General features: G+C 37.1%; 2 protein-coding genes across 5 annotated transcripts in view; one reads left to right on the top strand and one right to left on the bottom strand.

Moving 5' to 3' along the window:
• Nucleotides 1–47: 47 nt before the first annotated feature.
• The window catches only part of ex (expanded), a 48691-nt gene continuing 22493 nt past the window's right edge, over nt 48–26245 (top strand). Inside the window, exons 1-4 of one of the 4 annotated variants that reach the window (XM_067359669.1) lie at nt 48–385; nt 1093–1719; nt 14797–14846; nt 26033–26188. In XM_067359669.1, coding sequence (XP_067215770.1) covers nt 26075–26188 — 114 coding nt within the window. In that variant the 5' untranslated portion in view covers nt 48–385; nt 1093–1719; nt 14797–14846; nt 26033–26074. Of the gene's footprint in view, nt 386–946; nt 1720–4216; nt 4374–14796; nt 14847–26032; nt 26189–26245 lie in introns of those variants that run through there. The other 3 variants (XM_067359670.1, XM_067359668.1, XM_067359671.1) reach the window with 3 other exon arrangements.
• Nucleotides 17832–22380, bottom strand: LOC105673548 (putative sodium-dependent multivitamin transporter). Its single transcript, XM_012369269.2, has 8 exons — nt 21982–22380; nt 21640–21861; nt 21053–21393; nt 20727–20846; nt 19797–20111; nt 19483–19600; nt 18552–18820; nt 17832–18074 (listed from the first exon to the last, which is right to left on the bottom strand). The coding sequence occupies exons 1-8, from the start codon at nt 22090–22092 to the stop codon at nt 17834–17836; spliced, it is 1737 nt and encodes a 578-aa protein (XP_012224692.2). The 5' UTR covers nt 22093–22380; the 3' UTR covers nt 17832–17833.

Genomic DNA, 26245 nt, shown 5'->3' with positions numbered 1-26245 from the left:
TCGCAGCGAGATGCCGCTACGATATCCACCAATAACAATACATGTAAATAGATTAGTAACATTAGAGCAGCGAAGAGTGAAACCGGAAATTGGCAGTTTGTGAGAGAGATAGTCGATTTGTAAGTCTACTTCATTTGCTTCAACAGCAAAATACCGCAAAAAGCCGCAAGATGTCGCAAGAAGCTTGAATGATAATTCAATACTATATTTGAGTCTCTTTATAAGATCGCTTTGTGATTATTATTTATTTCAGTTGATTAATGTGACGTATTTACTTTCTTTGCTTAGATTAGTCATTAGTTATTATCTTAACTTTAGTTTATGTATCAGCCAAATAGCGATTTCGTTCCCAATGCTGTTTTCCTATATTCTTCTCATTAAAAAGGTAAGTAATTCATGTCTTATTACGTACTATTATTTTTAGAGAAACGGATGCTTTATTGGTTATCACAACTTTGTAACACGACATATGAAAAGTTTATTCAAGTAAAATTGCATAATTGCAGAATGTATATGCGCAGGTTAAATCGACCAATTATGCATTTAACGATTACGTTAAAAAAATACAATGGTTGTGTAATCGTTGAATATTAGATTAAAAGCTTATTGTGTTAGTATATACTTCTAGATCTACCTGTTTTCCAAAAGACAATTTTTCAAACATTGTGTTTTTTAAACATAGCCAACAATTACTCAAACCCACACAATTAGACACTGAAGATTTAAAATTAATCAATTAGACTAATAAAAATGTTTTTTTTTTTTGTTATCTATGCAAATATACGCAGCTTAATTCGCAGACAAATTTCAATTCTTAATTGTTTATAATACGAATTTATCGAAGTTCCAAGATTCTGTTAAAAAAAAATTAAATATGAAATCTATTTGTTAAGATTATTTTAATGCACTTGTATATATAGATGGATTTAATGACAAATCGATGCAGATTTAAATGACAAGTCGAAAGAAGAATGCATTTATATAATGCAAAATGCATTTTTTCCATGTTTTCTTAATCGATAGGTCAATATATATATGATTCAATTATAAGTCCTTGAGAGATGTCTCGAGATGACTCTGATATACTTGCAGTCAAGGTGATTATCCGGAGACGAAGGTAGTGCTGAAGTCGATGGTGGAGCGCGCGAGTCGGCGGATTGTGCGGATCAGTCATTCGCCGGCCGCCGGTGTGGAATGTTGTGATTGTATTTCTCATTGCGACGTTCACGCTTTCACGTTTTGCCCGAACTCTCGCCGCCGGAGTAACGTTCCTTTCCCGTGTCCGCAGTGGAGAATGCCGTTCGCGACGCTACCGAGAGTATTGCTCGACGCCATAATCGATCTGTAAAAGAATCCGCGGAGGAGTCGCCACCGCTTGTCGTCTCTCTCACGACAGCATCTCGCGTTCCGAATCTCGGTGCGGCGGCTTTTTGCAATGTGAGAACTCGCGCGAACGCAAGCGATTGGCGAGAGTTCAAACGTCGAGGCGATACCGAAGCGAGCGTGCCAAGATTTTTGTGCTGTGCTGTGCGTTATACACGAATGTATCTCGGTACCGCGAGTGTTTATTTTCAACGACCACCTGTTGCGCGGCTAACCTGTGCACGTCCCCCTTGTGTCACGTTGGATTAACCGGATTACGCGCGCCGCCGGAATGCCCTTCGCGTGAAGATAAATCATCAACCGTGGAGACGCTACTAGGACGCCGCGAGAGGAAAGGTAAGTCGAACGGGCGAGCGAACGACCCCACGCGCGTTCGCGTTCCTTGCTTTTCGTTCGAGTGAACGGCGCGGCGCCGCCGCCTCGATTCGTGTAATCACCGTGGCATAACATTGACACTAATTCGCGTGCGAGCGAGCTCGTCTCACGCTCGCTATTAATGAACGAAACATGTCTGTCGATGTTTGTGCTTTCGCGCGCAACGCATTCCCCGCTCGCATTCGTGCGTCGCAACGCGATGCGGTGCAGCGATACATAATCTTGCCGCGTTTTTTTTAATAATTGATGAAGTTATATGCGCGAAAATATCGCGTTAATTGCAATATTGGCAGCGTCATTGAAAACTGTTCCGATAATCGACATCGATTAAAAGAACGAAAACATAAGTTTTGTTTTCAGAATTTTTTGCATTTCATAATATATGAGTATGAAAACAAACAAATGTCTCAATGCACGAAATGCAACAATTTTGAACAATCTGAGCGTGTGCGATTACGTTTAAATATTTAAACTTGTGAGCAATAATTTTTTATTTTTAGATATTTAACATAAGAATGGAAAGTAAATAATAATAATAATCATGCGATAAATAAATGAAAAATTTAGTTTTAGATGTTTGACCAACAGTCATGATAGACGAATATCTAGATGCGATACGCATACTCCAAATTATTAAAAAATTGGTGCAATCATGCACCAATGAGGAAACGGCACTTATGAATTCTATGTAAAGTGACATCAATGTCGGACAACTTGACAAATTCAAATTGTTCAAAATTGGTGCAACTTCATGTACTAATGCATTTCGAGACATCGATACATATCGAGATATAATACGATTTGCAAATTTCAAAAAAAGTTAGAAATTGCATAAATACGGTTTAAATATAGAATCTTTCTAAGGACGAAATTATATTACGTACACAACAAAATATCACAAAGCTATTCCGCTTTTTAGATATTCTATCACAAATTTTAAACGGGTTTGGGGAGTTATCATTGGTATTTTATCTTTTTTTAATGAAATATCTGTTACAAAATGATTCACAAATTTACAATGACTCAACCTTTTATTCAACAAAGATATAATCACATTCACAGATATAATCATAGGTACCAAAAATAAAAAGATTTTCTCAATTTCATAAATGTTTCAAAATTTTATTGAACATTATTTTAGTTGCAGAATTTAGTGATGAAAAAAAAAAACAATTTTAATATATATCCCTACGAACAAATGTAAATAATAATTATATAAATAATCGTAAATAAAATATTCTAACGCAATCTTTATTGAAAGTTATTAAAAGGAGATTTGTATGTACAAAAAATATTTTGGATAAGTTAAGCAAACTAACTATCCATTATATCGTATCGCGAAAAATAACTTCAATATCGGGATTAGTGCTGAAGTACGTAACACAACAGACACATACACACACACAGAATAAATGCCACTGTATGACGCCACATCGCCGAATGGAACGAGTCGCGCGATGTGGCGGGACAAGGCAGCGTGCCGAGGCAGCGCGGCACGGCGCGGCGGCATAGCAGAGCGATGAAGGAGAGATTGTGGGAGATTGTAAGGGTCCTGCGAGGCGTAGAAGAGCGAGAGGTAGAACAGCCTGGATGATCGGTGGGGTTGGAGGGAATACGCGAGAGCGTGCATTCCACAGAGAAGGCGCATGCGTATGCTTGCGCGGCTCGCGACTCCATGCGTTCGCTACTAGCTGTTCGCGGCACCCGCGCATTCGCTCGATTACGCTATTGAGTTGATGTTTGTGAGGAATGCAATGTAAAAAATGTATACGTGATGTTTCACGCATACGTAATTGACTATCCGAAGTAGCTTTTTTGATCTATGTAAATTTCAGATTTTTTTTTTTTTGAGATTATATATTGTAATTAATTCCAAATACGTAGCTACATTAATTTTATGTTCGAAGCTATCGGTTATTGTCACACTTGAAACTTCATTTTTAATACTTTTTAGAATGGTATTAGAGAGAGAGAGTACATTTTATTTTACAATAATAATAATCACGTTTATTATATAATATTGAGCGGTAAAAAGATAGTAATTGTTAAGAACGTTGCATTAGACGTGAGATGTACGCCATGAGAATTTTCATTAACTATGTTATTGCACATAGAGTCGCGTGCGCGGGTGCAATCGTAACAGTACAGAAATGCCTGATTGTAGGCGCGGAACGGTTTTCCAGTGCTGACACTACTACAACGCTATGCCGTACTGAATGTTAATACGCGAGAAACGGTAGACCGCAATGTCGCTAGTCATCATACGTTGTAAAGCTTCTCTGCTGTACCGCGCATAGGAAAACCAATGAGAACTTAAAATTCAATCTTATTTAGCGAGCAATTCTTCGCGCGTGCGTCTCTTTTCTTCATACACAGTAGATACGTCTAAAACATAACATAACGGAATTGATACTACACCAAGCACATCGTAGTGTAAAATTGTTTATTTTATTCAAAGAATCCCTTCGACATCGATGCGTGGATAGACTTTTGAGACCTCCTCAAGGATCCTTGTCACGACTGTTTGGATGGGTTGGAATGTCATCGTAGCGAGTGACTTTCATTGGAATTTTGTGTTTTTGAAATAGAAAGTAGTCGCAGGGAGTTCAAATCAGGTGAATATGACAAAATTATTAAGCTATTTTTTTGTTGACAAAAACTCGCGTAGCTTTGTGGCGAATGAGACACAAATCGAGACACACAGATTTGTCGTTTGTTGAAATTGCGAATAATAAATTTTCATACACTTTTATTAAATCTTAATTGACATCAGATTTTAATCTGCACACAAGTTTAACAACAAAAATACTTTTGAATTATAATATAATCATTGTTTACATCTTTAAAATGTGTACATAATGTTTGATAAACTATATTTTCTATTTTACACCAGACTATGTAAGATATGAGTAATATTTCTAGAAACAGCAAGAAGAAAAATAGCTCTTGGCGCGCATACACATATATACATACACACTCGATCAATCTCATTCAAATATCTAACAAAGCTGAATAAATCAACACGTTGACTCAAAAGAATGTTTCTCCTTCTCTGCCGTCACATAATATACACATTGTATTATGTACATTGTATCTCTGAGGATATTATTTGTTTTCTAATCGAATAATAGGTACCAATACAATTTCTAAATTCGACACATATTTTTTTTTTTTTTTTTTTTTTGGCAAAGTGATTGAATTTTCATAAAGATTGTAAGAAACATAAATTTAATATTTTATAAGAAAGTGATGCAAAATGCATTCTTGTTCGCTTTGCACAAAACAATTCCTTCATCTTGCCAATCTATCTTATTGATCTTTAATCAATCTAACATTTGAAATTATTATAACATCCGAACATTTTTGTAACAAATTGTATGTGACATAGGTAATAAGATTCTAAATTAGACTTTAAAGTTAAAAGAATCTACAGATATATTGGGTTGCTTATATAATAAGTGCAATAATTTCGTATTTTTCAGTGAATAGATGTTATTATTTTTAAGCAACATGATAAAATTGTGATAAGGGCGGAATTTGATTACAACTTTGACAAACAAATATTTAATTCATGTTTTGAACTGCGTTTTGCTCGACAAAGAAATAGACAAATTTATTTAAAAAATCAGAAACTCTTATTACACAACTGAAAACATATTTTAAAGCTCTTGACTGTGAAAAAACTTGAAGAAAATGCGGAAGATTTCAATTGTATACAAATCGTGTGTATACAGATATGGCATGGAAGGGGAATTAAATTCGCAGAAACGGCGGTGTATTTGATTCGGTTCGTTTTCAGTGCGACGGGGCGAGAGAGAAAAGATCTTCCGGTCTTGTGCATTGCAGCGTGAACTGTTTTGGGCTACGTGACCTAACATTCACGATTATCGTAAGTTATTACCCTTTATGTTACGTACCGGGCACGGACCGCTTTTGTGTGTTTCACGCATTTAGGTCCAGCTCTTAGACGCGGTTGTATGTGTTTGCTCTGCGTAAATATAGCCGGTGCAAAATACCTTTCGAGGCTGAACTGGAGGCCGTTGTGGCAAGCAAATAATACCTACCTACCTCGGGTTCTTTCATTTCGTAGAACCGACGTGCCGTAGTGACTGACACACGTGTGTGACGCGTTGTATATCATAAAGCATTTCTTCGAAAATCCTAATACGTTGGATCTATGATTTTATCGTTAAATGAGCAAATCTTCATTTTACATGTGAATTTATTAATTTAATTGATTGCTCTGAAATATTTATACATTTTTATAGTAAAAACTTGTTAAATTTGTTTACGATTATTATAATAATCAAAACATGTCAATATAATTATTTTATATTTATAATTTCCGGGAAATTGATTTAAAATGTCTTTTTACATTAACGAAGAATTATCTGTTTTTTTAAGAAAATAGTGAAAAAGAGGTTTTGCAAAGAAATAAAATTAGAATTTAAACACTATTGAAGATATAATTATAGTATTAAAATTGAGTTACTTTTATACGACATATGTAATCATAGTCATAGTTTTATTGCAACAACAAAATGTTCTGTCTTCGTGAAGAATTCTTGATCTCAGCTACCGTGATAAATTCCCTTCCCTACGGTGACGTCGTACACACGTTGCGTCAATGCATAAGATATGCGTGCCCTTAAATATTAACGGTAAATAATATATTCCGGCCGCGAGGCAACATAAACTACGCACATACTTAAACGCTCGCGATTTATATCGAGGCTTTCGTAGCGAGACACATCCGAAATGCATACAAGCGTTATTACGCGAGAGCGCATAAGCACCGACAGTCGTGTTTCACATAAATTTCGCGGTCACCGTAACTTACTTCTCTCTCATATGTCCGTTCGCAAAGCTTCACACTTGACAGAGAAATTACTCGAAATTTTAAATTGACTCCGGAATGAGGAACCGATAATTCACGTTCTCGTTCGATAAGATTTATTGACTGACAAATGTTGCATATCGCATAAAAATATTGTGATGTGCATTGCATGTAATAATGTATGATGCATCCTTGCAAAAACGGAAAGGAGTTGATTTGATTACATAACGTAACGAAAATGACAAAAATTAGCTCTCACTTGATTGGATAACTTTCACTATAGTGAAAATGATCTTTCGTGTAAGACTGCTTGACGAGGAAGTCACTGTCCAAGTTCTTATTTAATCTGTGAGTGTGTGATGGGAACATGTGTATGCAATTCTAACTGTTCTGAATTCTACTAGATTATTCACTTTTTATGTTCTGCATCAATGCGCTTGAAATTGTTTTCAACTTATATGATTCATTATGTAACTATTTTTAGACTAAAAAATTATGTAAGAATGAAAGAGGGAAAGAAGAGAGAGAGAGAATTCCTCCGCTCTTCGCTTTTAAACACCGCCCTGCGGCCAGTTGTAAAACTGTTGTACGAAGGTCTAAATATTCGGAGATAGCCGCGGGTTGATTATAATTCCTGGGAGTTGCCGGAGTTGCTTCGAACGCCTGAGGTATATCGAAGGGCGGCTAAGACAAAGCGCATCATCTTCTCGCTCCTTGGTCTATATCTCTTCTCAGCTCTCTCGAAGATTAGTATCTACAGCCGGGGCGACAGATGGTGTTCGGTAGCTTCGCGATCCGGCCTGTATATAAAGTCCGGAGGCAGCAATCTTTCTTTTCCTTTCTTCTCTTCTCTCTTCTGTTTCTTCTTGTTGTTGCACTCTTCCGTGCCTATTCCTTCTTATCTCGCGTTGACTGTTAATTCTTCCACTTCGAAGTAAACAGATATTTCTATAATTGAATTACTTGATATAGATATACCCTTAAAGAGGAGGAACTTTAGATAGGAGCAGCTTTAAGTAATTTAAATATTTAAAAAACCAAATAATCTATTTGTAGATTATTTTGGAAAAGGGGAGATTGGAAGAAAAATTTTTTTCAAGTTTCTACATGTCCAGGAAATAAAACTTGGAGTCACATTCGGCGCATTCCGATCTGCGGTAGCCGTGCGAAATACGATACTGCTGAGTCATTATTCTAGGAGTGATCATAAATTCGATTTTCCCATATATAAATCTCGTCAAAGACAAAAATTCCGTCAAGTATGCACAAAAATGTTGACTTTGTCGCATTCCATTCTTTACATGACAAAAATAACAATTATGTCTCAGATAGTTTTATAAAAAAGAATTCACAATACATATATTCAGATTGAGTATTATATGTTTATCTAAATTTGTTAATTTTAATTATTAATTATTACTGCTGAAAAGAAGATTCCTGAAGATTATTAATAAAGTATAAAGAAGATTAAAAATACATTGGCACTAAATTTTTAGAATAATTATACACATATTCTTAATTTAATTGGACTGCTTGTAGAACGTCGTGTTTTATCTTAAATAAAATAATGCTGGATTAATAAAAAGTGAGAAAAATGACGAACAAAATAACGAGAATAACACAAATAGTGCGAGTAATGAATCATGAGAAGAATGCAGATATTGCAGATAAACGAGATAATGAGAATACGAATAATACGCACAACGAATCATATCTTCGCATAGTGCCAAACTATAGCGTTGTGTAATAAATAACTCTGGATTTTCTTATAGAAAAAAAAAAATCGTTGATATCGGGCAAAATTTGATTGCAACTTCGACAAACGAATATTTAATTTACGTGTCAATCAAACTGCGCTTTGCCTGACGTAAAAAGCAAACAAGTTTGCTGAAAAGCTTCGAAATCACTTGTTACACAATTCAATATAAATAAGGATATGTTATCGAAATGAAGTGTGTACTAGATATAATATCTTAATCTCGACACATCGATATGCGCGCAAAAGAGTTGGAATGCAGCCTCCAAAGTGGGTTGCTCTTGGCTATTGGTGTGCATCGTGGAATCCAGGTATCTGGTGAAAGTACTAACACCTTCACGGGCACTCTATGCGATTGTGTATATATCACGAGTGAGGTGAGACACTATCGAGATAGCGCGAATGAAGTGTCAATGCACTCTATTGTGTCATCCGTCACGGGCTGTGAGATAATGCATTGCACGGCCACTAGCACCCGTCCGAGAATCGACAGTTGCTTGCATTTTTGAACGTCATATCTCACTTTAATACGGTCGCTACTTTGATATCCTTAAATGATAAAACTTTGAGATACTTTATATAAATCGACATTGATAAAAATCGAATAAAATTTAATACAGTAACTTGATTATTTTTGAAACTATATTTCTGCAATTATATTTATATGTCCAATGTCATATTATAAATCTTATATTTGCGTTGCAATCTTCGATGTATATTGCTCTACAATAAGTTCTCGCTGCTGTTTAATTCGAGATGATAAATATTTTATTCTGGTTTTACCTGTTATGCTAGAATTTAATTTTCGTAATAACAGAAGGATAATTTATGCGCGCCGATAATTTATTGGTATTAGTTTGTAATCTCAAGAGCCCGCGTGTGCTAATTAATCAATTATCTTCTTGCACGCGTGTACGCAGCTAACACGCGTTCGCGTAGCGCGCGAGATTTATATAGTCCAATTAACGCGACGCAATTATCTCTCACGATGTTCTATATCAACGCATACGCACCGAGTGCATATCTGTCAATTGAAAATGTACATGCGCACGTGTCGACGCCCACTCGCGCCGCGCCGCGCTCTCCGTGATGTACACGCGCAGTTATACGACTGGCACGAGAGACGTAATCGGTATAACTCCTACGGATATTTTGCACGACGTGCACCGCGGGCTGCTCATTACACGCGGGCTTGTGCAACGGACTCGTATGCACGATCCTTAGTTATCTTTACGCATTCCAACCTGATAGGCGTGGACCGGCCACCTCTCGCCGATTGCCAACAACTGCCGCTGCTCTCTACTTCGCGCTACGCATTTCGTATTACGCGCGGAGTAAAAAATTACAATTGCAATTACAATTTGGATTCTTTTAATTTGCCTATATTATCAATTGTCAGAGCAATGAAATAAAAAAATTTCTTGAATATATTTTTTTTCGCAATCTTGAGATGGTAAATTCTTCACGAAATATTAGAAGCAAGAATAATTAATCTTCCTTTCTTTCCTGGAAAAATAACGAATGACTAATGCCATCTTTTAACATGTTTAAATACATTTAGAGAATCAATATGTTCATCAATCTCTGAAAGCTATAAATTATGCAATATAACTTGTTGTGTGAAAAAGACATACAATTAACGCAGTGGATTTTTTTTATAGATTGAATATTTTGCATAATCTGTAAGTTTTGAAAATTAATAGATGATATATTGATTTGCAGTCTCGGTATTTTACGTCTCCAATCTTTTCGCGTTTCGATTATTAAAGCCGAATGGCACGAACGCGCGTCATTATGTATTAAGCCGCTGCGCATCCGGCCTAAAGTAGTTGGCCGACTCCTGGTACTCGTAATTATGATCCTCGAGTTCCAGAATGCGACCCAACGATTTTATTCGATCTTCGTTCTTTGTTTCGACATCGACGCTCGAGGGGAAGAGATAAAGTTTTATACCGTTGGTATTGTCAGGAACAAAGGGACTTGCAATGAATTTGCGACGGACTTGCGACTTTGTAACGATTTTAAATGATATTAACGGAAGAAAAGTTATAAGAACTAAAGCGCGGATGCAAGCAAAAAGAATACATTATTTTTGTTTTAAATAAAGAAATTTGTTGCGTTCCGACATCTGTCAGCAATTTCGAAAAAGTCTGAAATTGAAATTTGAATATTTATCTTCATTTAAAAAAATCGGAAACTTAAACTGCAACTTCGTAGAAGCCACCCTTGCAGGAGGATGAAGCACTGTCTCAGAAATTTTTTTCTATAATCTTTATTATTTTCCTGTCTGTTCCTAACAGGAATTTACTCAGAAATTTGTTGGATGTGAGATACAATTTTGCTATTTTATTGTATAAATTTGTGACAGTATTTTATCTTTTTGTGAGAGTAGTTTTCACGAAAATACACTTTAAGTTTTCCTTTAGACTTTTTCGAAGTTACTAGCACGTCTGATTTATGCGTTACGAATTTATGAATATGGCTAAAAACACGTTTTTTTAAACCCTTATTTTTTTGGAGGTCTGACATAATGGACAGTTTTTGAAATCAGGTTCATATTCAGCACACCTGATTTACTAAAGAATGACCGTTCGTGACAAAAGTGCAAAATCTTGTAACATAGTATTATCATGCTTTGATCGTATTTACAATATCGAAGAATTTTTAGAATGTGACAACATTTAATACTTTAGTTTTCACTTGTTCCCTTATTTTGTCTCAATATTCACAATCCACATCGTATACATTAATTTGTGAACGATGATTTTCGATAATTTCAATTTTAGACGGATTTATGCCTAATTATTACATTATTGTTTTCTAAGAGAATTGCACTGATGTGAAAGTGACGATTAGTATGTTACATTTTGATCTTCCAGCAAATAGTTATAATTTTCTTAATTATTTTCGTAAACGAGAAAGCGAGAGAGAGAAAGAAGTAGTGAAAGAAGGAAAAAAAAATGTAATCGCAACACTAGCCGCACCTCGAGAATAACGCGCAGGATGGTTCAGGTAATACGATCATCTAGAACTCATCATCGTTTCGTTCCTCCACTTATGTTGGGCTCTTAGCTTAGGTGGAGATTGATTCAAGCTTTGGGAAGCGGACTGGACGATGCCGGTTAAGCGCATGGTCATCGCGCACGGTTGAGACGAAATCGGAGGAGTGGGTCCATACAAGCCGCGTAGCTCGGGAGCTCGTCATTATATTCACATTATAATCTCATCAGGATACTCCTATGTTTAGGCAGACAGCTACGAAAATATGTGGTCTATACTTCTCTCTGCTCTGCCTTGTCCTACCTCCATTGTACATCTTCCTGCCTCATTGTTTAAAAAATTCAATCGAATTAGATAGAAAAATTTGATATAATTTTTGATTCCGCTTTTGTCATTAATATACATACGAATTGTTCGCTCACAATTTTAATTTTTTTAATAAAAAATTTAAATTATATTTTGAATATTCCCTATTTGTTTTTTTATAATAAATTTATAATTACTTGAATGTTGATAATTTTCAAATATAGATGTTGAATATTTTTGTTCGTATTTGAATAAAATTATCTTATTATTAATTTTTGTACAATTTAAGCTAAACTTAGACGAAATCAAAAGTTAGGCAAGTTTGGAAGAAAGAAAAGACATATTAGTTATTCAATCTTTAGATTTTCGCAAAGACGAAGTCTCGTGCGAAAAAGTTTCATTTTGCATTTCTCACTTATCTTTTCACGTGGAATTCACTTTCCCGGTTATATCGTCAGTAACACATGATGGTTTTGCGGTACCACGTAGCACATGGAGAATGACGATCAAGGCGCGCGCCTCGATCCTGCGCGTTTCCCTTGTCATTGCTTATACGCGGCGCGATGTGCCGGTGAAAGCCACCGACGATAACCTACCTACTCCGATGCGCGCGAGCAATTGCAGCTGGTGGCTCGCGAAGGAGAAGGAATCCCAGTTACACGCGCGAGTGCACGCAGCTATATACAATACTCGCGAGAAAATACTCGCGAAATAACGCGCGCGCCGGTTTACTTCCGTCGCTGGCACGCGGCACGCGGTCGCGGCGAGGCGGGAGAGGCGGTGAACAGCGGGAGGATATGGCGAAAAGGTCGAAGAAGGATGAAGAGAAAAGGTAAAAGGAGACGTGGCGTGATTAGAGAGAAGGAAAAGCGGACGGAGGAGAATAGATGACTCTTCGCACACAGCTGCTTCCAGTTTCCTTCCTCTTTCTTCTCTCGCTCGGCCCTCCTCTCCAGCAGTCTCCCTCTTTCCTTTTCCGCCCTCTTTCTTCCACTCCGACTCCCATCCTCTTCAACATCATCTCGTTTCCTTTATATATCCCTCTTTCTTTCTCTCCTTTCCGCTCTCTCCATCTCATTTCGTCTCTCGCTTCCTCCTTCTGTACGGCCGATTCTTCGTATTATACCAGGTTGCGGCGTGGAATGCGGGCGTCCTTCGTCCGCTTCGAGCAGCGCGTCCAACCGATGAGCCCCGCTAGCGTTATCCTTCGCCGGTCCTTCGCATGCGCTCCTTAGGGCTCGGTAAAATTAACCTGGAACACTCGCTTGAGAGAAACTCGCCCGTCCCACTCTCCTCCTCGCCACGCTTTCGTCAAATCTGCTGACACGCTCTTTCAGATTTATTGTCGGTGAAATTAGTGCCAGTTATTCAAGTATGGCGATTAGAAATGTCCGATTTAAGAAGTAAAACCAACATAAATGTTTCGGGATTAATTAGTCACAAATGTGTCATTATCATATCAAATTGCCGATTATTTTGTCGGCAAAATCATCTTGAAAGAATAATGTGGAAGAAAGATATACACAACTTTATTTTCTGGAGATATATCTTCAGAAAAAACACATACGTTATATCTGAAGAGATATAGTCACTAATTTCGTGTCTGACTGTAATTAAGAGACAAGCAATAAGTTACAACTTTTTACACGTCCACAATTTTATATTTAAAATTTATCGTAGAGAATACGTAATTATTTTCTTATTCGATAAATTTCGAATTTTTCTATCATAGATTATTTACTCTTACAATATTTACTGCATTTTTATCAAAATACTCGATACAATACTCGTTTACAATGCTAAGTGAATAAATTTTGTTTTTTGGTTATCTGCACACTTTAAAACAGTGATTTTGATGAAAATTAATTTACATTTAATACAACTGCTTACATTAAATACAGAAATGTGTAATGATTATGAAAGAGTCACGCTTTAAGACATACAACATACATTTTACTCCAGTTACTCCAGTTATATTGTGTTTCTGTAAATAAAAATTGTTTCTCTCTTAATAAACATTTGTTGTGTCGAAAACAACGGATATGTCACTTAAAATTTACGCGTTTACAGTGTAAAAAATAATGCAACATTATTTCTTTCTTTTTTTGACATTATCATTAAAAATATTGTATTTATACAAAATAAGGAGATTAATTTTTTACGAAAACGTCTAAAAAAGTATGACATTTGACTTGAATAACAGTAACTGTGCGTGCGAATGCTGGGCAAATAATTTAGTGTGTCAAAATTAACGATTTACAACACTTTACGCAATAATTTAAAGAAATGGAATATCTGTATTCGATTTATGCCGCGTGCGCTAACAGAAAATCAATAGATCATCGCGAGACATCATTAAAACAAAACTCCCAATTCTATCGCAATCGGTGACGAAACGGTGGTTTTAATATGATCCATAATCTAAATGCTAAACTAAGCTGAATGAAAATCAGAGAGCAAAGATAAAAAAATTGCAAAAATCACGAATCAAGATGATGACCTTTTTTTTAATAATTCCAAGGATATTATTTTTTTCGGGAATCTGATCTAAAGTATCACACGATCAACAGTGATTACTATTTTGGTGTTTTGGAGTGTTTATGATGACAGCTGGGAAGCTGACTTTTTTGCACGACAGTGCACCTGCATATCGTATCGCGATGGTATGTGAATTCATTAAAAAAAAACAAATTTGTAGCGATTTATCTCTTGCTGCATCCACCTGTTTCGACTACCTGCGATCACTTTCTATTCCCAAAAATTTAAAATTCCAGTGAAAGAGACTCGTGCTGTAATATCCCAGCCATTCAAGCAGCTGTGACAAGGATCTTTCTTCAAAAATATATTTGTACGTTGATTGCCCGTGCCGAACGTATCGAGGGAACATACTTTGAATAAAACAAATGCTTTTACATATATCGGCGTTTAAATTGATGTAGCGTCAATCCCGTTGTTTTTCAGACATACTGTGTATATAAATTAGCAAAGAAGGTACAGCTGAAGGTACAGCTGGTATACTAAACACACTTTACAATAAAGAAAACATTTCTCTGAATAATGGAATTGAGATAACATAAACTTACAAAATTATTACGGTCGAAATGACATGATTAATTTTATGCATATATGCGTGTTGCAGGTGGATCCGTGAAGTTGCAGGCGGAGGATTCAGGGGAAGGGGGAATCTAGGTAAGTTTTTCTTTCCTTATACTTTTCAACGACTCGTAAAATAATTTTTCTTATAGAATGTTAATATAATAAATAAAATAAATACGATACACGTGTGTCGCATGAACAAAATTTCTGAAGTAAGGCATAGATAAAATATTAATTAAAGGATAAAAAAATTAATTTATTATTTTCATGGTATTAATAAACATTTGTAAGAAAGGGGAATTAATTTTGATACGGTAATCTTTTAAATTACAGAGAACTATTTTAAATACAAAGAAAACTAAATTAAAAATTTCTCAGTATGGAAAATTATCTTTATTTTTATCGAGCGAAAATTTTGAAAACTTATTTACCGTCCTATAGCTTTGGAATTTTTAAGCCAAGGGCATTATTTTACACGTATCATTTCTTCTGAATGCATGCTGCAGCAGCTGCATTCTTATTGAATCGTGAAAGACAGAGCGCACCTAATATTCTTACTTGCTTATTATTTACACATTTCAGTGCAGTAATTTATCTGGCTTGCTTTAATGTTCTGAACGCGAATGTTTCACGCTATCTTGCGCAGCATAAAGTTTGGATTCTCACCGCTTTGCTCAGGTATGTGCGTGCCCTCACGCATGCCTATAAACGTAACTCAAACAATACACCGAGTGTATGCCAAGTATTTGCCTCGTGTTTTCTTGAATTCACTAAATATCACGCAAGTACACAATAATCACTATGTAAATAATATTAAAGCTATAACGAAGGGAAGTATATCACGCGCGATATTCCATTGCTCTCAGCCGAGCTCGACGCCTGTGCGAGACTCGATGCCGGGAGAAAGATTTGTTTCGTGCGAAGAATGCACGGCATTATAATGAGAGCGCGAGTTACGGCGATATGCGATACCGCAACTCAGTAATTTCATTTAATTGCCGGGAACGTTAGACGAGTCACATCCGCAATCGTATATGTCTTGCAGTGTTCCGCGAGTGCATTGCGATACCGTGACTTGTATACATTTAATCCCGATTTTTAATCCCGATCTTAATCGAACAGCCATTATCTTATAAGATAGATATGTCACGATATGAAGATATGCCATGTGAATAAAAATATTACTAGAATTTGTTAATTTTGCCTCAAGTCGTGTGTTTGCTACAGAAACTTTATGTTTATTAGATTAATTTCGAACAAATTCCTTTTAGATTTAAAATTTTTCTACTGAAACAATTTAGTTCATTAAAATTTGATTCAGTTAAAATGAAACATCGAAAACTCATTAACACTTGTGTTCTTATTTCTAATTCATTTTTCAAAATGTTGTAAGCAAATTTCTAGATGAACTAATTTAACGATAACTTAATTAAAGTTAAATGACCAAAGAAATAACAATTCGAGTTTCGATATTGGAACTATTTTAATATCATCGAATTGTTTTTCATACCAGTCTTAGAATTGTTTTTATTCTAACTACGCGAATACATGCGAAAAAATATGGCAGTAATGCCAGCACATTCGTGCAACGTTTTTTTTTTTACTTTTAGTTCGAATTGACTCGTATAATCTCCAAACGTGATTACACCGTGATTATAGTGGATCGATCTTAATTTAAACCGAGCGATAAAAATGAAGGATGCATTCCTGCGAGAGGCGCACAAAACCGGTAGCCACTTCGCCGCAACGTGGCGTCTTCGAGCGTTGTCGATTATTTTCTCATTCCCGTTGTTCGCCCGACTGCACAAAGTTTTCTTTTTTAATCGCGTGTTTCTAATCCTCATCGAAATGCATACTCTTGACTCGAAAGCAACTTATGACCGCCGATGAAAGAAATAGAAAAACGGACTGAAAAAATCGAACGACTTTTTACGAGCACCGTTTTACACGAGCAAAAATTTCTCGATTTACTGCGCAAAATGCAGTCCGCTGCGCGATTTATATTGAAATGATATTCGGCACTGTAAAAAATGATTATTTGCAAATAGTATAAAAGGAAACGCCTTATTTGATTAACACATGCGAATCGTGAGCGACCGTTTCGTTGGCACGTCAGCTTAAATATTAATCGAAGGAATAATCAATCATAAAATAATTGTGACGGTGAAATTTGAAACGTTTGGGTAGCTTCAATCAGCAAGATAATAGTCACATATGAAAAGATAATTCGAATAAGTGATTTTAGGAAGTTTTAAAATTTAAAAAAATATTTTTTTGTGCTTTTCTTTAACATAACGCAATATCATACAATTCAACTTTGCATCCGATACTGAAATTACGTTTGTGAAGAATATATTCTTATATCGCATATAATTAATTGTTGAGAATTCAAGGTTGTCCGATGCAGTTTGCACAGTTTCAAACATTTCTTGCAGTTTTTTTTTCTCTGTTCCATTTTGGATTTTCGAAATCGGCTATTTCGACCAGTAAGTGCGCGGCGTTATTTCCTTACGTAAGACCTGCATGACGCGGGTCATTGCTTGCGTTCGCTCTGTATGTCACCGTATGGCGCGCGCGCGCGCACACACCAGTCCGGCGGCATTCCATCGTGATTTGCGATCGTTTCGGTAAAGTGTACAGCTCGCACAGCTCGTAGTTCGCAGTGTTTACGTATCTGTATGTCGCGACAGCTGGCATTCCGCGGCTCACAATCAGTATGAAACTGCTCGATCTAGAAACATAAAAACATATTTGAACTAATTAAATTTTTGCATGTTCTAAACGCATAATGTATTTGGTTTTGTTTTGCGTTTAAAAAAAAGCGCAAAAACTGGCATAATCGACAAAGTGATTGAAAGAAATTTCTTATTTTTCGTAACATCTACTTTTATCGGTTAGATCGATAGTTGATTGACGCCGTCTATGTCGATTCAGTTAGCTGGTTGTAAAGGCAAAATTGAGTAGAAACATATTTTTTTAATGGCATATTAATTAGTCACACGTTATAAACAAATACTGATGTTTTTCTTGATTTACCTGTATCAGAGATATAAACTTTCAATATGTGCATTCTTATCGTTTCAATATTTATTAAATGCTATCGTATTTCGAAATTTATCAGCTTTTCTTCGTCTTTCCTCCATTCTTGCCACAATCGGACTCAGCAAAGTAGGATCGATTTCGATTAAGTCTTCCTTATAAATCCATCGTGTAATCCAGCTGGCGATCCATCCCGCGATCAAAGCGAAGAGGAATCCCAATGGACAATACCACATGTAGGAAATGCGATAAAGATAAAAATAAGATTCATTCTCCTCCGTGCTGCAATCAAGAAACATCTGTTAAAGTTCTCAATTTCCTTATTGAAGCTACATTAAGTTATCATGTCAGAAATCATGTGAATTCTTTTACAGTCATCGCTTCTATTCGCTAGATTGATGAATTCAATTCGTTTTAATATTGCATTATTAAATTAACATACAATTCAATCTGCATGTGTTCTTCAGAAAAAGTAATTTACAGCTACATATTAAGAGCAACAAGAATCTTTGGTCAATATACTACCAATCTGTAGTATAAAATATAAAATAAACAGTGATGTGCGAAGAAAAATAATTTAGTTTTATATGAATATAATGCGAGAAAAAAGTCACATCACTTCTCGCTTCTGAGATCTAATTATTATTTGCAGACTCAAAATGACGAGAAGAAATACTCGCTAATTATGTACGAGAAGAACTGCTAATTATGTTACTAGGAGAGAACGCTAATAATATAACGAGCGGCAAATTTGCTCACTGTTCGTAGCGTGAACTCGTATAAATTGATGATTCGCTATCACTTCCGCGATACATAATCATAGTGTCGTTGAATCCACAGCCGTCAGTCGAAACGCTCAATCGCGGAATCGGCGGTTTCGGTTGACCGAATCCCATCCACAAGGAGAACATAAGGCTAGAAATGAAGCCTATGATCGCGCCCTTCTGGTTGCACGACGGTAGGAACATGCCGAGCGTGTATAAACCCAACATAGGTCCGCCGACGACACCGAAGATCGTCAGAGCCGCCTGTAGAAAAAGAAAAGAATTTTCTTTATTATGAAGAACGTTCCCTTTGCGAAAATACCAAAGAAGCAAATTTTCGATATTTTCAACTTACACACATTTTTTAAATTAATTTTTAAATTAAATTGTATTTAAGCTGTCAGAAAAATTGAATAAAATGTTAAGTATAGAATTCTGAGAGAAAAGTAAATTACGAGATATGAAGAATCTTACAGCAAGCTATTTGTAAATGCCAAGATACAAAAATCTAATACATACGTTACATGAATTTTGCAGAATCAATTTAGTAGGAACTTAAAATGTTAAAATTAATTAATTTTTTTTGTCTGGCAAAGCGCAGTTTGATTAACACAAAGCTTAAATATTTCTTTGTCAATTACGATTTTTTTACGTTGCGTAAAAACGTGCTGCGTAAAGAATACGAAATTACTTATTACACAACCCAATAGATTTGCAATGTAGAAGAGATTTGCACTATGACTTTTTTGTGATATAAAGACTGCGGTAAGATTGTTGTGGACATCACAATGTATGGAATTAAATGGAATTTATGCAACCAAGAACCCATAAAATCTTCAGAACTCATTAATATTTGAGGAATCTAAAACTTAAAAAATGTGGAATTCTTGATGACTGGTTTAACTGTGTGTTCACTAAAGGGCTACCTGTAACAGTCCGCCGAGGTATCGTGCCAAAAAAGCGACAGCCAGGCACGCTAATCCAATTAGAAAAGCCAGAATTTTGCTAATGATTATCGATGTTGTCGGAGATAGCTCCTTCCCTCTGCAACCAATATTGTTCACTCTTTCGCGACGCATCACAATCGAACATACTTACATTTCCGTCGAAATACTATACATTGCATTATGTGCGCGAGCTTCGAAGAATTCAGACTACCTTGAAACCGGATTGTTTTCCGGGACGACTCTCTCATACCGCGCACGCATCTTTACGATCTTCGCGCTTTTACGACTCCTACCTTACACGCCAGAGAGGCTTGATATAATCTTCGAGAATAACAGCGGCGAGGGAATTAACCGTGGCCGAGATGGTGCTGAGCCCGGCGCTGAAGATTCCGGCCACGAAGAGCCCGGGAACACCGGGATAGTCCGACAGCGCGTCCATTACGTATAGCGGCATCAATTGATCGTTCGAGCTGATCCTGCCCTCCTCGAGCGGATCGCAGCTACGGTATTTCGCGTACATCGCTAGCCCGGAGAAGCACAGGGTGAGCGACATGATCGACGCCATCGGCCAGCTCCACCATAATGCGCGCTGAGCGGCCTGTAGATTTCTAATAAAATCAATACACGATGAAATAAATAGTGATCAATCAGTTCGAATCTCGAGTTTGGACGCTTCGAACTATTCGAATTCAAAAAAAGCTTCAAGTTCGGACAGTTTTAACAGAATATCGTGAACGATATTGATTTGTGTAAAGTTATGTAAAAACAAAAATTTTTTTACTGTTTGAACTTCATACTTTTTTTTTTAATCCAAACAGTTTGAACAAGTTTGAATCTTTTGTCTTATACCTGAAAATAAGGTATATTGAAACAGAAAGTTTTACAGCGATTTTACACTTGTCAGCCAAATGACAGAGACTGTGTCTCAGAGTTATCGAATTGATTCGAGAAGAATAGCCGATAACAGTAATGATCATTAATACTTGGGTTCTAAGAAAAAGAAAACCGCCAACAATGTTACAAGTTGAAATACCCGAGTAACGAATGTGTTAATTTTCATGCTCTGGTTGGCGTTTGTGTAAAAATACCGTAAAGCAAGGAACGTTCTTAAATAATTTTGTGTTTTGTAACGGTAAAAGGCACGTGAGAAGAAGAACGTAAAAAGACGAAACAATGGTTATTTCTGGCCTCAACCGATTGTAAATTAGTAGAATTTATTTTACCTGACGGTCAACATTCGCTGAACCTGAACTTGATTGACGCTGTATAAGGAAAGATAAGTGAAGAAACCACCAAATGTCAGACTCCACCAGGTGTGTCGTACAGTTGGGTCTGGAGAGATGCTGCAAAAAGTTGAAGTAAATGAATTCTATCTCTGCGCTCGTCGACAACATCATTTCATTAATTTTTAACGTTTAATATATTTTGATTATTTTTTCAAAAACAATTTGTTTCAAATTTCGTGTATGTTCCACCAATGTAATTCAGCAATGGAAATACACAGTACAAATGTCTAGAGAAGGACAGCTTTTAGTCCATCGACAATTACTTGTCAAACTCCAGTCGGGATCCCTCGTTGGCGATTTGCCAGATCCGGTCGAGGCCGCCGGTATTGACAGCCGCGGTGGCAATAACTGTGACAACGGCGATTAGCATTAATAGACTCTGAAAGATGTCGGTGACGAGAACCGCCTTGATGCCACCGATTGTCGAGTAGAAAGTACAGATCAGTCCTAGGCCGATTATGCTCGCGGTTGTTGACATACCCGTAGTGGCTTCTAAAGCCAGCGCTGGCGCATACAACACTACGCCGGTGTAGCAGAGCAATTGGAGCAAAAAGGCAAAGCTGGCTATCAATCTGGTGGTCATGCCGAAACGCTTCTGCAGATACTGCAACGAATATTCACACGGCCGTGCTAAATTGATCTCGATTGAATCGATTTTATTATGCAATACTGCCGTCCAAAAATTCTACGAGTAATCCTCAAAAATTCATTCGAAGATACATTGTATTTTGTAAAAATATTTTTAATATTTTATATATTTATACTCTAACTTCTCTTTCATTCCTGACAGACTCGCATAAAGTTTGGAATTAAAAGCCGAGACTACTCGAGCATAATTAACGCATCTTACCTCGAAGGCGCTTGTAGCGCCAAGTTTGAAAAACACCGGTAAATAAAAATAAGCTGCAACCGGCGTGGCGAGGCCGTAAGCGATGTTGATCACCGAGTATTGAGTACCGTAAATATAATTTTCGGAGCTCACTCCGAGTAGACTGACCGCTGATAAGTATGACACCATCAAACCTATCGCCACTGGGACCACTCGCATGGATTTGTTCGCTACGAAATATTCCTGCGAAAAATTATCGAACCAAATTCTGTTACAACAATTTAATCAAGAATTTAAAAATTATTTAAGTAAAACAGTGATGATAAGTAACACACTTTGGAAGATGAAGAACAATTTAATCACCTCAGTCGATTTTTGTCGGCCACCGGTGAACCAATAGTACACACCAACGCCGGAACTGGTCGCCATTAATACACCAATCACCACATAATCTGCTGCTACTAATGTAGCCATGTTGCTTGTCACACAAATCTCTTTCCACGTTTCTGGTGAAACTCGGCGCTGAAATTATTTATAGCGTATGACACTCTTTCGGCGCGTCCTTGAATTGATGTGTCATTAATCTTATTTTTTAAATAGTTCTACAATTTAGGTTTCACTGTCTCGCGATTTTTATAAAAATTGAAAACGGTTCATTCTTAATGTGGAACTTGTATGATAAATGTCGTTTCGTTGCACACTTATCGTTTATCACACGCTTATCGTTTATTGTGTACGCGTCGGGAACAAATCGTTTTATAATCTTCAGTGCGATCTAATCTCGCACATGTTTCGTTATCAAAGGATACATACTTGCTGTGTGATTATTTCCTGACGTCGCACGTCAGCGCGTTGACGTATGCATCGCTTTCAGTAAGGCTTGTCCTTTTTTATCGCAATTCTGCATTTTCGAGCCTCTGCTGAAATCTGTGTCTGCATATTTCAGATCTTATATAACGTTAAATTATTTCATTACGTAGAACAGAATTCAGCAATAATTTAATCCATCTAATATGATTGTTATTTTCTGCAATAATGATTATTTTACAGCGAATAAAGTACGTTGCTTTCTAAATTTTATCACAGAACAAGTGTATAAATAGAAATTTTATTTCTATGATATTAAAGATTGAAAGATAGATTGAGATAACACACAAGTATGCGTTATCTATGTTTTATCGCGAATTATTGTTATTAATTTTAAGCTTCTGCTGATACTTTTCTGAGACTTATATTCCTTTTGTATGATAAGATTTGTATAGGCATTTGAAGGAAATATTTTTATTTAAAAAAATATTTTTATTTTTCGGAAAACAGATTGACAAAGTTATTTTTAGAGTTTACTTGTAAGATGTAAATTCGCTGCATATTTTGCAAGTTACTGCTTTGTTTATTTTTCTCGTATTGTGTGCATTAGTTTAGAATATAAGATAAAACAGAAGAAACAAGGCATTATCGATAATTGGATATTCATGTGCGCGAGCACGAACGAAATCGCTGTCAAGGGAGAGCATAAAGTGAGGAGAGTACGCGAAACACGGTTACTCATGCCACTGGAATGTAGTTCACATTGTATATACACACCTCCTACGTGCATGCACGTCGTAGTTGGGCGGGCGTTCGACGATAAAGCCCGCGGCTGATTCTTTCTACACTCGAAAATATCGGCGAATATCTGCGAGTATTGGACGTGGTAATGTTACAATATACAGACTTGATTATTTATATGTAAATTACATACCGGTTTCCTCTTTTTGTTTTTGTTTTATGCTCTTTTTTCGCTTATGCTATATGCAGGATATAATCGAAGTTTAATCTAGTTTCTGTAAATTTTTCAAATCAAATACACAAAAAATTGTTCTCCATATTGGGCATATAATAAGTAATTTCGAATTTTCTTACAGGTAGTGTTGTTTTTTACGCAACACGTTTGAAAACTTGATTACAACTTCGACAAACGAATATTTCATTTACACGTTAATCAAACTGCACTTTGCCTGACGAATAAAGTAGACAGATTTATTGGAAAAATCCGAAATTACCGAAATCGCGATAGTGTTAACTGAATGGTGTTAGCAGGTCAAAACTTCTTGTTCTCAGCAATTTATTTCATTCTTGAATAAATTGTTGGCAAGACATTTTGAGCCTTACGAGTACAAAAAAGAAAACAATGCAGAATTTTGGAGGTCGTAACAAATATTTCCAATTATATTAAATTTATGTCACTTGTTTCTTTAATTCTGTCATCAAAGTACAGTATCGATTTTTGTAAAAATATTCTGTAATAAGTAAATTTGGATTTTTTAAATAAACCTGTCTACTTTTTTTTATCAGGCGAAGCGCAATTTGATTAACACGTAATATCAGTTTAATAAATTTTATTCTTCTATAACAAACTGTAATATGCATGAACGTCTGATTGTATTCTCATACAGCGTAATTCAGAAATATTTAGATTGATCATTTTCAAACAATGTTACTCTCGTCCATCGGTTATCGCCGAAATTATTGCTCGGCAGTGCGGACGGTTCGCTACACTGTGACGTCGAAAATGTTGGAGGGTGCACGACGAAGCGTGAAAATGTCGAAAGAGCGATTCCGCCGGGATAGCTCCTCCGTGATTTTCCCTCGCGCGCGGTGGCGCGGCGCGACGCGACCGGGTGCATGGGGTCGGTGATCGCGCTGAGAATGCTGCGCGGGGACGCGCACAGGTTGAACGGCTGCGAAATGCATCGGCTATCGGGGGGCCTCCGGAGAGACCGCGAGGAAGAAGCGAGAATGAGGGGATCCGAGAGGAGAGATAGAAGAAGCGAGAGAGAGAGAGAGACAGAAAAGGTGGGAGAGACCGGCTTTTATAATGGTGTGGCAGTTATACCGGTAAGCGAGTAAATGCATCAACGTGCTGCGAGCCAAGAGAAGCATCCAGAAGAGAGAGAGAGAGAGAGAGAGAGAGGGAGGGAGGGGGGAGGGAGGGGGATAGACAACTACGCGGCCACAAGAACGCGCACGGGTGATCGAGAGGAAGAGCGAGAGTACCGAGGGGGGGCCAGCTCTCCTCCGGGGTGTGGGCGGATTGCACGCGTCTCCCGGTAATGGAGCCCATCGATCATCCCTTCGTGGATAAGATGGTCTCTCCTCCTTTCTGTTCTCTCGCGGATCGTCCATTAGTCAATTTTGTCGATTACCGTGTTGCGACGTGAAGCCGCGAGACAGTTTGGAACGTCTGCTTCGAGATGCGTTCGCGTCATTTCTCGAATCAGTTCGCCGAATCGAAGACGCGGGAGATGTAATGTCGATGACTGAAATTTCCGTGCCGCTCGCGGAGCTTATAAGTCATGCTTTGATGACTTTCCTCGTGTTGTTCCGCTTGTAGGCGGAAACCAGAGTGATGCCAGCAGCAATTCAATTATCAATATCTATTATGAAGATGCTTGCTTGCGCGAACGCCAAGTTGCGAATCGGAAGCTGGAGCAAAGCGTGCGCTGCTAAATTCCGCTCGGATAGATCATCGTAATCTGCGCGCAATCGGTTAAGCCGGAATCAAACTATGTATTAGAGATGGAGATTGCAAATTGAAGATGGAATTCGACCGATCGAGTAATCTCAATCTCACCCTACTTTGTCGTGATGGATCGAATTTCAATCATCAATTCGCAATATTCAATCTCCAATGCACAGCCCGATACGGGCTTTATGTTACTGTTTGCTTCACATCGCATGCCACGTTAATATGCTATCCATTGTTACCGTTACCATTGTTACGTTATATCGATACGATTGTAGTCTATCGTGAGATTAGCTTCGCTCTACAGCCATCCTCTTTTGATTTCCATTAATGATGCGAAATTCTTTTTTTTCTATCTTACAAATCACTATGCGTGTGTTGATTGAAAATAAAGAAAATGCAAAAGACCTTGATACACAATCGCAATAAGACGAAAAGATCAACGCGGATGTAAGTACGTTGATATTTATGTCAATTATGATTGTTGAAATTGCGATCACAAAAATGCCAAACGTTTTCCACATCGGACGTTCTTCAGCGACACAGTCAAAAATTGAAAAAAAAATTATTTAATAAAAATCTGTCCAATAGATTGTATTATTAAATAATAAATTTTTTGCGCCACGACATCTGCGCTTTGATTCTTACGTCTGTTAACTTTTTCTATCCAATACAATTAACTACACAATTGAAATTCACTGAAAAAATTAGAGAAAAAAATCGAAATATTCTGAAAATTTTCTTAAAAAATTGCATAACAATTTACATCACATACACAAGATTATATGAAAGCGTTAAATAGAGACTTCACATAGATTATACAAATGTAGATTTAGAGTTTCGGAGTAGCACTGCGCATATGAAGATTCTTTGTGCGTCTAACAGACGATTACGATTAATTATTTGCAGTGAGGACGCTGGGCGCAGCGGCGACGACATGAAGCATGCAGCATGCGTGGTAGCGGTGTCACGGCTGCGCGGTCTTGCCTTCAACCCCTGGTGTCCGCCAGCCGCTATCTCGCTGTACACGCCCTTCCCGGTGATCCGCTCTACTTCATCGTCGAGGTAAGACAAATGAACCAAAAGCTCAAAAGCCAAACTGACTAATTGCACCAAACAAAA

Source organism: Linepithema humile, chromosome 7, assembly GCF_040581485.1.
Source record: "Linepithema humile isolate Giens D197 chromosome 7, Lhum_UNIL_v1.0, whole genome shotgun sequence".
NCBI classification, from domain to species: Eukaryota; Metazoa; Arthropoda; class Insecta; order Hymenoptera; family Formicidae; genus Linepithema; species Linepithema humile.
The sequence above is the reverse complement of the archived record's forward strand: the minus strand, read 5'-3'. Positions and strand labels throughout refer to the sequence as shown.

Excerpts from the sequence above, each read along its gene's own strand:
- LOC105673548 (XM_012369269.2), bottom strand. The coding sequence starts at position 22,092 with ATGGCTACATTAGTAGCAGCAGATTATGTGGTGATTGGTGTATTAATG. Across the intron at positions 20,112-20,726 it reads CAGCGAATGTTGACCGTCAG|AAATCTACAGGCCGCTCAGC; the intron begins GTAAAATAAATT and ends TGATTTTATTAG. Across the intron at positions 18,821-19,482 it reads ACCTCGGCGGACTGTTACAG|GCGGCTCTGACGATCTTCGG; the intron begins GTAGCCCTTTAG and ends CTTTTTCTACAG.